This window comes from Procambarus clarkii, chromosome 29 (assembly GCF_040958095.1).
Source record: "Procambarus clarkii isolate CNS0578487 chromosome 29, FALCON_Pclarkii_2.0, whole genome shotgun sequence".
NCBI classification, from domain to species: domain Eukaryota; kingdom Metazoa; phylum Arthropoda; class Malacostraca; order Decapoda; family Cambaridae; genus Procambarus; species Procambarus clarkii.
In genome coordinates, this window is record NC_091178.1 from 13937934 (window position 1) to 13951454 (window position 13521).

Sequence of the window (13521 nt, forward strand, 5' to 3'; positions counted from 1 at the left end):
TGTATGCAATGTCATTCTCGTACCGCTTCTCTGCTTCTCTCCTAGTTTATGTGTATTCATTTCTGTCCAATTTGTATACATTGTGATTTCTGTATATGTATATATCGTACATATATATTTATCTCTCTCTCTCACACTCACACATCCCCAGGAAGTAGCCCGTAGCAGCTGTCAAACTCCCAGATACATATTTACTGCTAGGTGAACAGGGGGCATGAGGATAAACAAACTCTGCCCATTACTTTCTGTGTGTGTGTGTGTGTGTGTGTGTGTGTGTGTGTGTGTGTGTGTGTGAGTGTGTGTGTGTGTGTGTGTGTGTGAGTGTGTGTGTGTGTGTGTGTGTGTGTGTGTGTGTGTGTGTGTGTGTGTGTGTGTGTGTGTGTGAGTGTGTGTGTGTGTGTGTGTGTGTGTGTGTGTGTGTGTGTGTGTGTGTGAGTGAGTGAGTGAGTGAGTGAAGGAGGCTTCTCTGTACAGATGACCGACTCTGAAGGAGCTGCCATTGATGTTTATTGATCCTGCAACATGAGTCTTTCAAAGACAGATGTAAGCGAGCTTTGTCCCGTCCCTTTTGTGGCGGCCCGGGCGACCGTCTCTGACTCGTGGCCCGCCCCCGCCAGCACACAGTCCTCCAGCGAACAGAAAGAAGTCTTAAACGTTCTCCAGCTCTCGAACGGTCGGCCGCTGCAAGATGGTTCCCCTTGTGTCCGGGAAGTCCATATACCACTCGGCCCAGCAAACACTTCCTAACTACACATCGTTTTTACTCCTTGAGTCCATAGTTCGCGACAACTAAAGAGAAGGAAATTATAATTGAGCAATAATTGAAAATCGTTTTTACTGTCATGTGTTTTCTTATATACAAAGGTTTCACTACTTGTAATAGTTGATTTATTATGCAGCCTATACCCATCTCGTGGGCGGTGGTGGAAAGGGGGTTATAGAAGCAGATATGGGTTCAGGAACTGGATTTTGGAGTTCATTTAGCTAACTAAGTGACAGCCGTGAAGCTGGATACCACTTCTGGTGCAATTGTAGGGACCCATAGCCTCAGAGAAGAGAATAAAGGGTATTCATAGAAGACTTTTGTAGATTCTTCCTGAACACTCGAGTATTTTCTTCTCTTACCACCCCTACTATTTTATTAGTTTATACAATATGATTTATTTTGTTTTACTACATTGTGTTACACTTTACAGAAAACACACATTTAATTAATTCATTGTTTGAAGAACTCATCTAGATTTTCGGAGGAGGGGCACGTGTCTAAGATACAGCAAGCCTTTCCTCTCTGGATCACGACACTGAGGCGCTGGAACAGGAAACTGGCCGCTCTTGAGTCTCTAGATTTCCTAAGGGGTTCCTGCCCCACCTCCTTTAGAAACTTAGGTGCATATTTACCCCAGTCGCTCAGGGTCTTGGAACCTATTGGTACGAACCTGTACTAATGTTCTAGGTCTCTATACTTATTAGCTCTCTGGGTTTTTTCGTAAATATTAAAAAAATATATTCCAAGTGAAAAGATTCAATGAATGAATGGGTCTCCCTGAAGGTGGCCGCTCCGCCTCCCTCAACTGAACTGGGAGGTAGATAGGTACTAGCCAATGTCGATGCACACGTGTAATCCCACACGACCTGTTTACATCCCTCCATGGCTGCAGGGTGACTCCATCTGGGCGTCTGTGGCTGTTGTCAGGTCTGCACAACTGAGGTTCCCTTTGTGCTGGACACCCAGCTGCAGCCAAACTCCTCTTGATGTCACTCACTGCTTCATGTCTGGCAATCTTTCCCTGTGACTTACGACAGATGAGACCATGGCTGTCATATTGGTTTGCTGGCACAGCCGCAGATGCACTGGTGTTCGGTGGAGATAAGGGCGGTAATGTGTAAGGTAACACAAATACTCAGGGCCGTATGGTCCAGGTGAGTGTCCAGGGTAGAATTAGGAATAGCCAACAGAAAATCCCCATCATGGAGGGGGGAGCTTGCACAGCTAGGAGCCTCGTCCTTCTCAGAATCTGCCAATGTTCTCCACTCTGGGCTTATCCCATTTGGCCTGTTTGTGGTCGTTTGGAACAGATGTTGTGGTTCAGAGTTTAGTATGAGTGTCCCACTATATAGCTGGCTTCTTCAGTGAATTTGGGATTATAAATCAAACACATATCACTAGTAAAGCAAACTGACATCTCACTAGCAGTAAAACACCAGTAAGATCGGTCTCCACACCGCAAATAAAATGCCCTCAAACCCTAACAGTCCACAAACGCCACAACTCCACCACAAAAGAACTAAAACAGTCCACAAATGCCACAACTGAACCACAAAAACCCCTAAAACAACCCACAAAGGCCACAACTGCACCACAAAAACCCTAAAACAGTCCACAAATGCCACAAATGCACCACAAAAACCCTAAAACAGTCCACAAATGCACAACAAAAGACCTAAAACAGTCCACAAATGCCACAACTGCACCACAAAAGACCTTAAACAGCCCACAAATGCCACACAGGCTGCTCCACAAATACTACCACACAGATAGAGGTGAACACAAGATTACCACAACAATGGCTCCCGCTGCAACAGTAATACCAAGCCTCAGCCGCTCATTAAGCGCTCTGCTATACTGACGCGTTCACAGATTACTGCTCTCCTCGCCTCGACGACAAGTGGAGCACCGCTGCCACGCCTCGACGACAAGTGGAGCACCTCTGCCACGCCTCAACGACAAGTGGAGCACCGCTGCCACGCCTCGACGACAAGTGGAGCACCGCTGCCACGCCTCGACGACAAGTGGAGCACCTCTGCCACGCCTCAACGACAAGTGGAGCACCGCTGCCACGCCTCGACGACAAGTGGAGCACCGCTGCCACGCCTCGACGACAAGTGGAGCACCGCTGCCACGCCTCGACGACAAGTGGAGCACCGCTGCCACGCCTCGACGACAAGTGGAGCACCGCTGCCACGCCTCGACGACAAGTGGAGCGCCGCTGCCACGCCTCAACGACAAGTGGAGCACCGCTGCCACGCCTCGACGACAAGTGGAGCACCGCTGCCACGCCTCGACGACAAGTGGAGCACCGCTGCCACGCCTCGACGACAAGTGGAGCACCGCTGCCACGCCTCAACGACAAGTGGAGCACCGCTGCCACGCCTCGACGACAAGTGGAGCACCGCTGCCACGCCTCGACGACAAGTGGAGCACCGCTGCCACGCCTCGACGACAAGTGGAGCACCGCTGCCACGCCTCGACGACAAGTGGAGCACCGCTGCCACGCCTCGACGACAAGTGGAGCACCGCTGCCACGCCTCGACGACAAGTGGAGCACCGCTGCCACGCTTCGACGACAAGTGGAGCACCGCTGCCACGCCTCGACGACAATTAGAGCACCGCTGCCACGCCTCGACGACAATTAGAGCACCATTGTCAGACACCTCAACGACAGTGGGAGCACCATTAACGCGCCTCAACGACAACTGGAACACCAATACCAAAAACCGGGAATAACGAATTTACAACAGCGACTCGACGCCATGAGCGACAAGGGAAAAATAATCACAGCGCTTCAACGACAAAAGGAGCACTGCTAATATTCTTTTACGACATATGTTACAAACGCTGAACCTCGACGACATGGCGGAAAAGGTCATTACATATCAACGACATGTTATAATGACTGTTACCACATATCAATGCCTAAGAAACCGTGTCTTAAGCACCGGTAAAGCAGTGGTGCCACGTCCCAACAGCTGACAGAGCAGTGGTGCCACGTCCCAACAGCTGACAGAGCAGTGGTGCCACGTCCCAACAGCTGACAGAGCAGTGGTGCCACGTCCCAACAGCTGACAGAGCAGTGGTGCCACGTCCCAACAGCTGACAGAGCAGTGGTGCCACGTCCCAACAGCTGACAGAGCAGTGGTGCCACGTCCCAACAGCTGACAGAGCAGTGGTGCCACGTCCCAACAGCTGACAGAGCAGTGGTGCCACGTCCCAACAGCTGACAGAGCAGTGGTGCCACGTCCCAACAGCTGACAGAGCAGTGGTGCCACGTCCCAACAGCTGACAGAGCAGTGGTGCCACGTCCCAACAGCTGACAGAGCAGTGGTGCCACGTCCCAACAGCTGACAGAGCAGTGGTGCCACGTCCCAACAGATGACAGAGCAGTGGTGCCACGTCCCAACAGCTGACAGAGCAGTGGTGCCACACCACTAATGTAGAGGCCAGCAACACGATACCATCGCCAGAGGTGTCCAACTCCACTTAAAGGATTCAATACCTTATTAGTCAAGGATTTAACTGCCACAACCCTCTGCAAATGCAACAGTAAGAAGAGCAGGGGGGCAACAGTCAGCAGTCGCAACGACAGGGAGCAGCACAAGCAACAACAATGCAAGTAAAGTAGCAATTGCAAAAGTAACTTTGTGATCATATTGTGTGTTTGTTCGGATAACGTGGGCTGAGAATATGGTGCATAAAATGAACAAATCCACAAGGACCGTGACGAGGATTCGAACCTGCGTTATGGTGCATATTCTCTCACTAACTGTTCCACAAAACTGCTTCACTGTTGCACCAAGCGAATATTCTCAGCGAATATGCAACAGCGAATATGCATTACTGTTGCATATTCGCTGAGAGAAAAGGAAAGGGGAGAGGGAGATGGAGAGATGGAGGAAGGGGGAGAGAGAGAGAAGGAGAGGTGTAGAAAGGTTAACAGCAGGAAAGGAAAGACATGGAAGAGGGTAGGAGAGGTGAAGGGATAGGGCAGTAGGGGAAAGAGAGGAGTGAAGAAGAGAGGGGGACAATACGAGAAGAGAATGGGGAGAGTGAGAGAAGGGAGGAGAGAGATGGGAAAGGTGAGAGAAGGGAGGAGAGAGAGGAGAGACTGGATGAGAGGGTATCGAGAAGACGAAAAGGGAGAAAGAAGAGTAGAGAGTGAGACCCGAGTACCGCCGGCGTATCCATTATCTAGTAAGCATTTATAACAACATAGCAGCCAGCTAATAGGTCAACATAGCACACCACAGTAACAGTTCAGCATAGCAGGGCCAGGGGTTACATAGCAACATAATCGAGCCGAGGATCAACAGAGCGAAGCAACAGGTCAATATTGGTAACTTAGCACAATCGCCTAATCACTTGTTTTAGGAGACGGAGAGTGAGAAAGGTAGGCAGGCAGGCCGGCAGGCAGGCCGGCAGGCAGGCACGTCGTTCTCTCTCTCTCTCTCACTCTCTCTCTCTCTCTCTCTCTCTCTCTCTCTCGGTATTGACCGTATAGTCTTTCGTTATCCATTGTTCCTATCTACACACAATATAACTCTCTCAATTGCTTCGAGTTTACCTGTCCTGTCCCTACCCCTCCTACTCGTCTTCCTCCTATCTCTCCCCGGTATCTTTCTCCTCCTCCTCCTCCTCCTCCTGTACATTATACCGTTACTCCTCATCATCTTCCTCGTCATCCTGTCCCCCGCTTCTCTTCCTACCCCCCACCCCTTCTTTATGCTGCCCCTCCTCTTCCCCCACAATTACCACACTGGTGTCACCAAATGAGTGATGAGAGTGACCTGATAAATTTGTGTCAGGAATGATGGGAAGAGGGGAGTAGAGGAGGTGATCCCCCCCTCACAGGACCTCAATACTTCCCTTCCCTTCCCCCTCACCCCTTCCCCCTTCCATCCCCTCCCTCTCCCCTGCCCCTCACCCCTTCTGACACCTCCCCCTTCCCCTCACCCCAATTCTGGGACACCGGAATACCGTCAACAAGACAGCATGTTCAAAAAACTAATTTCACGTCTCGTTTTTAGCCTACTCGAGTTCTGTTTGTGGTGTGTTTAGTGCGTGATTAGTCTAAAACAAAGACGAATGTCTGGGAGGCGCATTATAGAGAGGGGGGCTACGGGACTAAAGGTAGTGAATATTTTGTTGTTTTGTTTGAAGAAGGGGGGGAGGGGAAGGCCCCGTCAGTAGCGGTCGTGGTGTCCTTTACGCCCGTGATCCCTTGTGCTCACATGACATAAACAAATGACGATCGCGGCGACAACAATGGCGGCCATGCTGGGAGCGCAATGTGAAAATCGACAATGTTTGTTGGTTCGGCCACACACAGGCTATTGTGCGAGCATACTGACCGGTATTAAACTGTAAGAATATTAACTGTATGGCCGTACAATGACTAATACGGCCAAATACAAAGACGGCGGCGTCTCCGGTAATGGCTGACCTGTAAATAAGAGCAAGCATTCATCTGCCAAGCGCCTACCTGAACGACGCTTGATTGATCTCGACACCAAGTGATCGCCAGGCCACGTATAATGTCCGTTTCGCTAGCTTTATCGCCGTGAATTATTCCTTCAGTATAAGCCAAAGAAGCGGGTTAGAATAAGCCTTTTGTGCCTCGCTGCCGCCAGAGTTATTGAGTCAATATTCCTGGAGAATTGATGTGTAATTTCTTTTCCATTATTCTGGGGTAGAATAACAAAACCAATAGTTATAAATCTTGTCTTGCTTTTCAAGGTGCGTAAGTCTGTAAGGCTGAAGGAAATATATATATGCACACGACCTGACACCAGAACTAATTGTGTGTGGGAGAGAGAGAGAGAGAGAGAGAGAGAGAGAGAGAGAGAGAGAGAGAGAGAGAGAGAGAGAGAGAGAGAGAGAGAGAGAGAGAGAGAGAGAGAGAGAGAGTAAACAGTGGCCATGTGTTAACTTTGGTACGCTTGGGGTCACAAGGTGGCAGAGATGTGGTGTGTGTGTGTGTGTGTGTGTGTGTGTGTGTGTGTGTGTGTGTGTGTGTGTGTGCGTGTGTGTGTGTGTGTGTGTGTGTGTGTGTGTGTGTGTGTGTGTACTCACCTATATGTACTCACCTATATGTGCTTGCAGGATCGAGCATTGACTCTTGGATCCCGCCTTTCGAGCATCGGTTGTTTACAGCAATGACTCCTGTCCCATTTCCCTATCATACCTGGTTTTAAAATTATGAATAGTATTTGCTTCCACAACCTGTTCCTGAAGTGCATTCCATTTCCCCACTACTCTCACGCTAAAAGAAAACTTCCTAACATCTCTGTGACTCATCTGAGTTTCAAGCTTCCATCCATGTCCTCTCGTTCTGTTACTATTCCGTGTGAACATTTCGTCTATGTCCACTCTGTCAATTCCTCTGAGTATCTTATACGTTCCTATCATGTCCCCCCTCTCCCTTCTTCTTTCTAGTGTCGTAAGGCACAGTTCCCTCAGGCGCTCTTCATACCCCATCCCTCGTAGCTCTGGGACGAGTCTCGTTGCAAACCTCTGAACCTTTTCCAGTTTCATTATATGCTTCTTCAGATGGGGACTCCATGATGAGGCGGCATACTCTAAGACTGGCCTTACGTAGGCAGTGTAAAGCGCCCTAAATGCCTCCTTACTTAGGTTTCTGAATGATGTTCTAACTTTTGCCAGTGTAGAGTACGCTGCTGTCGTTATCCTATTAATATGTGCCTCAGGAGATAGATTAGGTGTTACGTCCACCCCCAGGTCTCTTTCACGCGTCGTTACAGGTAGGCTGTTCCCCTTCATTGTGTACTGTCCCTTTGGTCTCCTATCTCCTAGTCCCATTTCCATAACGTGTGTGTGTGTGTGTGTGTGTGTAGCAGTGTACCGGAACCAGAGGCAGCAACACACAGGCGGGTGCATGAACCATACGGCTAAGGAGAGGAAAAGGACAGTAGAGGGGGGAAGGGAGATGGATAATGGGTCACTAGACAATGTTAGAGGAGGGGGAGTGGGGAAGGAATAGAAGGAAGGAAGGAAGCATCACGTATGTTAAGAAGATGGAGATGTTTCTTAATGGGATCCTGTGTGAGGGAGGTAGCAATAGTTAGATAATGGAGCCCTCGAGGGAAAACAAGAGGGTTGAGGACAATGCCACGGTCAGTGCCACTTGTGGACCTAATGTCTGTGTCACGAAAGGGTTAACATCCCTGTCACGGGCTGGCCAATATTAGGGCCATGGATGGGCCAACATCAGTGCCATGGACGGAGCCAACATCAGTGCCAGGGACGGGCCAACATCAGTGCCATGGACGGTGCCAACATCAGTGCCAGGGACGGGCCAACATCAGTGCCACGGGTGTGCCATCGTCAAACCCGCAGGGAAGACATTGTTTTAACCAGTGAATAATAGACCAAAACTGAATTGTACTTCCACGTCGATAAAGCAAGGAAGGGGATGAATGGAAGAGTAAGGGAGAGAGGAAAGAAGAGGGTAAAGCTAGATGGGAAAGATGGAGGAGGTAATTAAACAACTGCCCCTTATACCAGGGACGAGGGAATTGGGAAGGGAAAGAGGGGATGGTAGGAAAATCAACCAGAAAAGATTAAAAACAATACTTTCCTTGCTCTTTAAAACACTGAAGGAAGTAGCAATAGAAAGTGAGAATACTGAAAGTACGCACGAAGGAAGGGACAGTCTTAAAGACATATTGACTACCAGTAAGATAATATAGGTTATGACTAAATCAGGGAAGCATTAGAAGAACAACAAAATGCAGGTGTTGTATTCGGGGCCTTTTCAACGGCATGAAAAGTTGAAAAGTATTATGAATCTGGCGATGGAGCGATAGCTCCTAAGATGAGGAGCCATGAGAATAACGGATAAAGTAGGGCGATGGATACTCAATATATTTTGTCAAACAGAATGCAAAGGGTAGGAGAAGGGGGAGATGGGGGAGAGGAGGGAAAAGAGATGGAGGGATAGAGGAAAAGGGGTGAGATAGGGGAATATTGGGAGCATGGGGAAGAGAGAATAAGGGAGGAGAGAATACAGGGGGAGAAAGAAAAGCCCCGGGCACAGCCGGGGTACCTCCATTCAATTCAAAATCTCTGAAAGCACTGGAATTGATGATTACTCCTGCCTTTTAGCACCTTTATGCAAGACTCAAATACCATTCACAATTCAAGCAACAGCACAGATGCCCATATTAACACCTGGGAACAGGACCCTAGTGCAGGTGAGCCAAGAGAAGCGGGACCCAAGGCTCGGGAGGCCTGGCTGAGCAGCGGTGTGAAGTTGTGTGTTTGGCTCTTGCTCACAGCTGTGGAGGCTCTCCAGCTCCAGCTGCTCTGAGAGGCATTGAAGTGATGTACAGTGTTTGCAATTATTTTAAAAAAATATTTGCAAATAATTGAAGAGCTTTTTTTTAAGTTATTTATGACGTGTTTATGGCATTATTTGAAGACTATTTACAGTTATTTAATGAGGAATGTTTTCTCGGAGCCTACAGGGAGCCAGTCGGCCGAGCGGACAGCACGCTGGACTTGTGATCCTATGGTCCTGGGTTCGATTCGAGGCGCCGGCGAGAAACAATGGGCAGAGTTTCTTTCACCTTATGCCCCTGTTACCTAGCAGTAAAATAGGTACCTGTCAGCTGTCACGGGCTGCTTCCTGGGGGTGGAGGCCTGGTCGAGGACCGGGCCGCGGGGACACTAAAAAGCCCCGAAATCATCTCAAGATAACCTCAAGATTGGGGTATATTTGTAATTATTTTCCTCATTAGTCCCCATCTTTACTGTTTCAATTTCCTCCCTACATCAGCACCTCCTTCTCCTATTCCTCCCCCTCTGCTCCCCTATTCTTCCTCCCCCTTCTCTTCACATCTCCTCCCCGCCATCTCCCATCCCTCCCCCCTCCCTTTCTCCCCACTTAAGACGAGCCTGTGAGTGACATTTGACTAGTGACATGTTTTTTTACCTATTCATTTACGCGTTAATCCGAACAACACCATCCGAAGTAGTGGGCACTGCCAGGTCCACAGTGTGAGCCTATTACGGTAATGATCCCTCGAGGTGATATTGGCCTCTATGGAGACGCTCCACAAGGGTGTTAAACACACTAGGGGGGCTTAGGCATTCTCAGGCGCTCCCCTGGTTCATACTTAACAAGCATTCTCACCCTGTTAGCTCACACATATTGAAGCGAAAAAATAATATATATAGTCTACGAGGTTTTAACTTATATTTTCTCTCTATTTTCACGTGTTGGGTCAAAATTTTGATTTTTTATTTATTTTTCTTTGTATTTGGAATACATGACTTTTTTTTATTAAGAGGTTTAACTATAGTTTTTATATTGCAATAATCTACATTTATAGGGAGTCTTTTGTATTTTCATTTTATCTTTCTCTTCCCTTTGTGTGTTTTCACTTGTTTTTTTAAATGTTCGAAATAGAATTTAATTCATTGCTATTTGTAATTGTTTATAAATTATTATTTGTTTAAATGTTTTTTTTTTATATTCCTCGATTTGCACAGTTTATGTAGTCAATAAAACATGTGTGGTAGTATATGATCTTGTGTAGTCAACTGCAGCGCAGTCCTCTAACACCTGAATTATTGCACACTCTCTCTTTTCTCTCTCTGTCTCACCTGTCGGCAGTTATTGCCCACCTCTGTCATCGGACGACCTTCACTCATTCGTGAACCTGTCCCACATCCCCCCGCCCTCTCTCAAAGACAATCTTTCTCTATATAATATGATATTAAGGAATTCATGACCAATCAACTGGTTCGACCGATCTAATCTTTCCACTCCAGTCCCCATATTCCTTTCCACTTCCCCATTTCCTTCCACTTCCCCATTTCCCCTCCCACTTCCCCTACTTTCCTTCATCTTCTCCATTTTCCTCTCCCGTCCCCCTTGCATACTACGGTAGGAGTTAATCGCTGTTGACCCTTCCAGACTGACCTTATCTATTCATGACCCGATTTCACCCCCCCCCTTCCTCAACACCCCCCCCTCTCTCCCCCTCCCCCATTCCCATCGCTGACCGGACCGGATTCAATTATGGGCGTCGAGTAATCCAGGATAATCCGGCGATTATCAGCCAATCACTCACTGCCACGTCATCAGCCGCGGGTCACGTGATGAACAACGTCACACTTGGTGTTATTGAAGAGTTCGTTACTTTTGAGATTTAAAGGTTGAAATTACATTCCTTGACTTTGAATTTATGTATAACATTTTCTGCAAGAAGAGAGAAGTAGTGTCCCCCTTCTCTTTAATACTCTTTATTTTCTTCTTCGAGGGTATGGACTCTTACAATTGCACCAGAGATGGTATCCCCTTCCATATATATATATATATATATATATATATATATATATATATATATATATATATATATATATATATGACAATGTCAGACCACGGAGGAAAAATGAAACAGGAAATTTCCTTAAGTACTTTCGTATATTAAATACATCTTCAGAAGGTCCTTCTGAAGATGTATTTAGATGTATTTGACCTTCTGAAGATGTATTTAATATACGAAAGTACTTAAGGAAATTTCCTGTTTCATTTTTCCTCCGTGGTCTGACATTGTCACATTCTTAATCACGTGTTTATTTTCGTGATATACACACATATATATATATATATATATATATATATATATATATATATATATATATATATATATATATATATATATATATATATATGGTCCCCAAGCCAATATGCAACAGAAAACTCCTCAACCCTGTTATATGCGTTGACCTCTTTTGCATATACAGGCAGTAACAGACGTACCCAATAGCAGTAATAACAAAAACAGTCAACAGAACAAACAGGAGCAACTAAAATATCCAACAAAAATGAAAACCCCACAACAGCTCGGCGACAAAAACAAAACAAAAACAGTATTCAGCGCCAACGGTGACATTCAACGCAAACTAGACAACAACAGGAGATTAACAGTCGACTTCAGGCAGCACAAGACAAAGCCGAAACCAAAGAAAACAAGCAGCACCAACAGAACTTATCAAGACGGTTCTTGTCTAGTTCTGTTGTGCCAACAGCTGTTAAGCTGTGCCAACGGAAACGTAAAAACGGTAGACCAAAAAAAGAACGGGAGACGCCCGCAGTAGAAGCAGACAACAGAAAGCAGATCAAACGTAAGGTGCACATTGCCGAAAAACACCAAACAGCAGCGTAAATAGAGTGGTGCCTTCGCCAGATGAAGCAACAGTAGTAGCAGTAGAAACGACAGCAGCAGCAGTAGCAGCAACAGCAGCAACAAAATAAGCAGTAGCAACAGCAGCAACAAAAGCAGATGCAATATAATCAACATTAAAATCTGGAGTATCCGCAGCAGCAGCAGGAGCAGCAATAACAAAAGAAGCAGGAGCAGCAACAGCATCAGCAGCAGGAGCAGCAACAGTAGCAGTAGAAGCAGCAGTAGTAGCACCATACACAACAGCAGAAGCAGCATACACAGCAGCAGAAGCAGCATACAGAGCAGCAGAGGCCGCATACACAGCAGCACACACAGCAGCAGAAGCAGCAGAAGCAGCAGGAGCAGCAACAGGAGCAGTAGCAGCAGAAGTAGCAGCAGAAGCAGCATACAGAGCAGCAGAGGCCGCATACACACAGCAGCAGAAGCAGCAGAAGCAGCAGCAACAACAGGAGCAGGAGCAGCAACAGGAGCAGTAGCAGCAGAAGCAGCACACAGAGCAGCAGAAGCAACACACAGAGCAGCAGAAGCAGCATACACAGCAGCAGAAGCAACACACAGAGCAGCAGAAGCAGCATACACAGCAGCACACACAGCAGCACACACAGCAGCACACACAGCAGCAGAAGCAACAGTGGTAGCAGAAGGGGTGGTGGTGGAGGTGGTAGGGAGGCAGGCGTGCCCAGGACAAGCTCTTTGTTCACTCATTGATTCTATTAAGGTGACCGGTGGAGGCTATATTGATCCTTTTGTCTGTACTCTGTGGCTCATTTACGAAACACGTGATAAAAACGGGGAGAGAAGAAGAGGAGCAGGAAGAGAAAGGCTGGACAATGAGGTACGAGGCAAGGAGGAGACGGAGGACGAAGCGAAGGAGGAGGTGACGATGGGAGAGAGAGAGAGAGAGTACAAGAGGGAAGGATATTATCATCCAAGAGGTTCCTCACGTCACGAAAAGACTGAAAAAGGAGGTAGGATGTTTTCTCTCCTCCGTCTTCTATCCTGTAGGGCACAAGCTCGACCGTGGCAGCACAATTAGGTGTGAACATTCTCTCTCACACACACACACACAAATAGGTGAGTACAAATAGGTGAGTACACACCGAGATTTAGAAATAGAGATGTGTCACGTTAATTAATGTTGTCAAGATAAGGGAGGAAAGAAGTGAGAAGGGGTAAGAGAGAGAGAGAGAGAGAGAGAGAGAGAGAGAGAGAGAGAGAGAGAGAGAGAGACAGACAGACAGACAGACAGACAGACAGACAGACAGACAGACAGACAGACAGACAGACAGAGAAAGAGACCGCGCAATTATTTTGTGTGTGTGTTTTTAATCAACATATTTCTTTCTCTCTCCCTCTCTTACTTCTTATGATAGTTCATAAATCATCTGTTTTCTTCTAGACGGGATATTTATAAAAGCACTTTCTTTCTCTCGGGTTCTTATTCCACGTCAATAGCTGGACGTCAATAGGTGGAAGTCTATATATATATATATATATATATATATATATATATATATATATATATATATA

At 47.1% G+C, this 13521-nt stretch overlaps 2 protein-coding genes across 2 annotated transcripts; both read left to right on the plus strand.

The window, feature by feature from the left end:
• The first annotated feature begins 1803 nt into the window (after positions 1-1803).
• LOC138369594 (uncharacterized) lies at positions 1804-3505 on the plus strand. The gene is made up of 2 exons (XM_069333016.1): positions 1804-1883; positions 2584-3505. The coding sequence occupies exons 1-2, from the start codon at positions 1804-1806 to the stop codon at positions 3503-3505; spliced, it is 1002 nt and encodes a 333-aa protein (XP_069189117.1).
• A 2661-nt stretch (positions 3506-6166) lies between these two features.
• On the plus strand, positions 6167-12467 carry LOC138369595 (uncharacterized protein CG45076-like). The gene is made up of 3 exons (XM_069333017.1): positions 6167-6206; positions 11834-11929; positions 12127-12467. Exons 1-3 carry the CDS (start codon positions 6167-6169, stop codon positions 12465-12467), a joined length of 477 nt encoding a protein of 158 aa, XP_069189118.1.
• The last annotated feature ends 1054 nt before the right edge of the window (positions 12468-13521 follow it).

Coding starts and splice junctions, on each gene's coding strand:
- LOC138369595 (XM_069333017.1), top strand. CDS start 6,167: ATGACTAATACGGCCAAATACAAAGACGGCGGCGTCTCCG. Junction 6,207..11,833: donor CAAAGACGGCGGCGTCTCCG/GTAATGGCTGAC, acceptor TTGTGCCAACAG/CTGTTAAGCTGTGCCAACGG. Junction 11,930..12,126: donor CAACAGAAAGCAGATCAAAC/GTAAGGTGCACA, acceptor GAGTATCCGCAG/CAGCAGCAGGAGCAGCAATA.
- LOC138369594 (XM_069333016.1), top strand. CDS start 1,804: ATGAGACCATGGCTGTCATATTGGTTTGCTGGCACAGCCGCAGATGCA. Junction 1,884..2,583: donor GGAGATAAGGGCGGTAATGT/GTAAGGTAACAC, acceptor CCGCTGCAACAG/TAATACCAAGCCTCAGCCGC.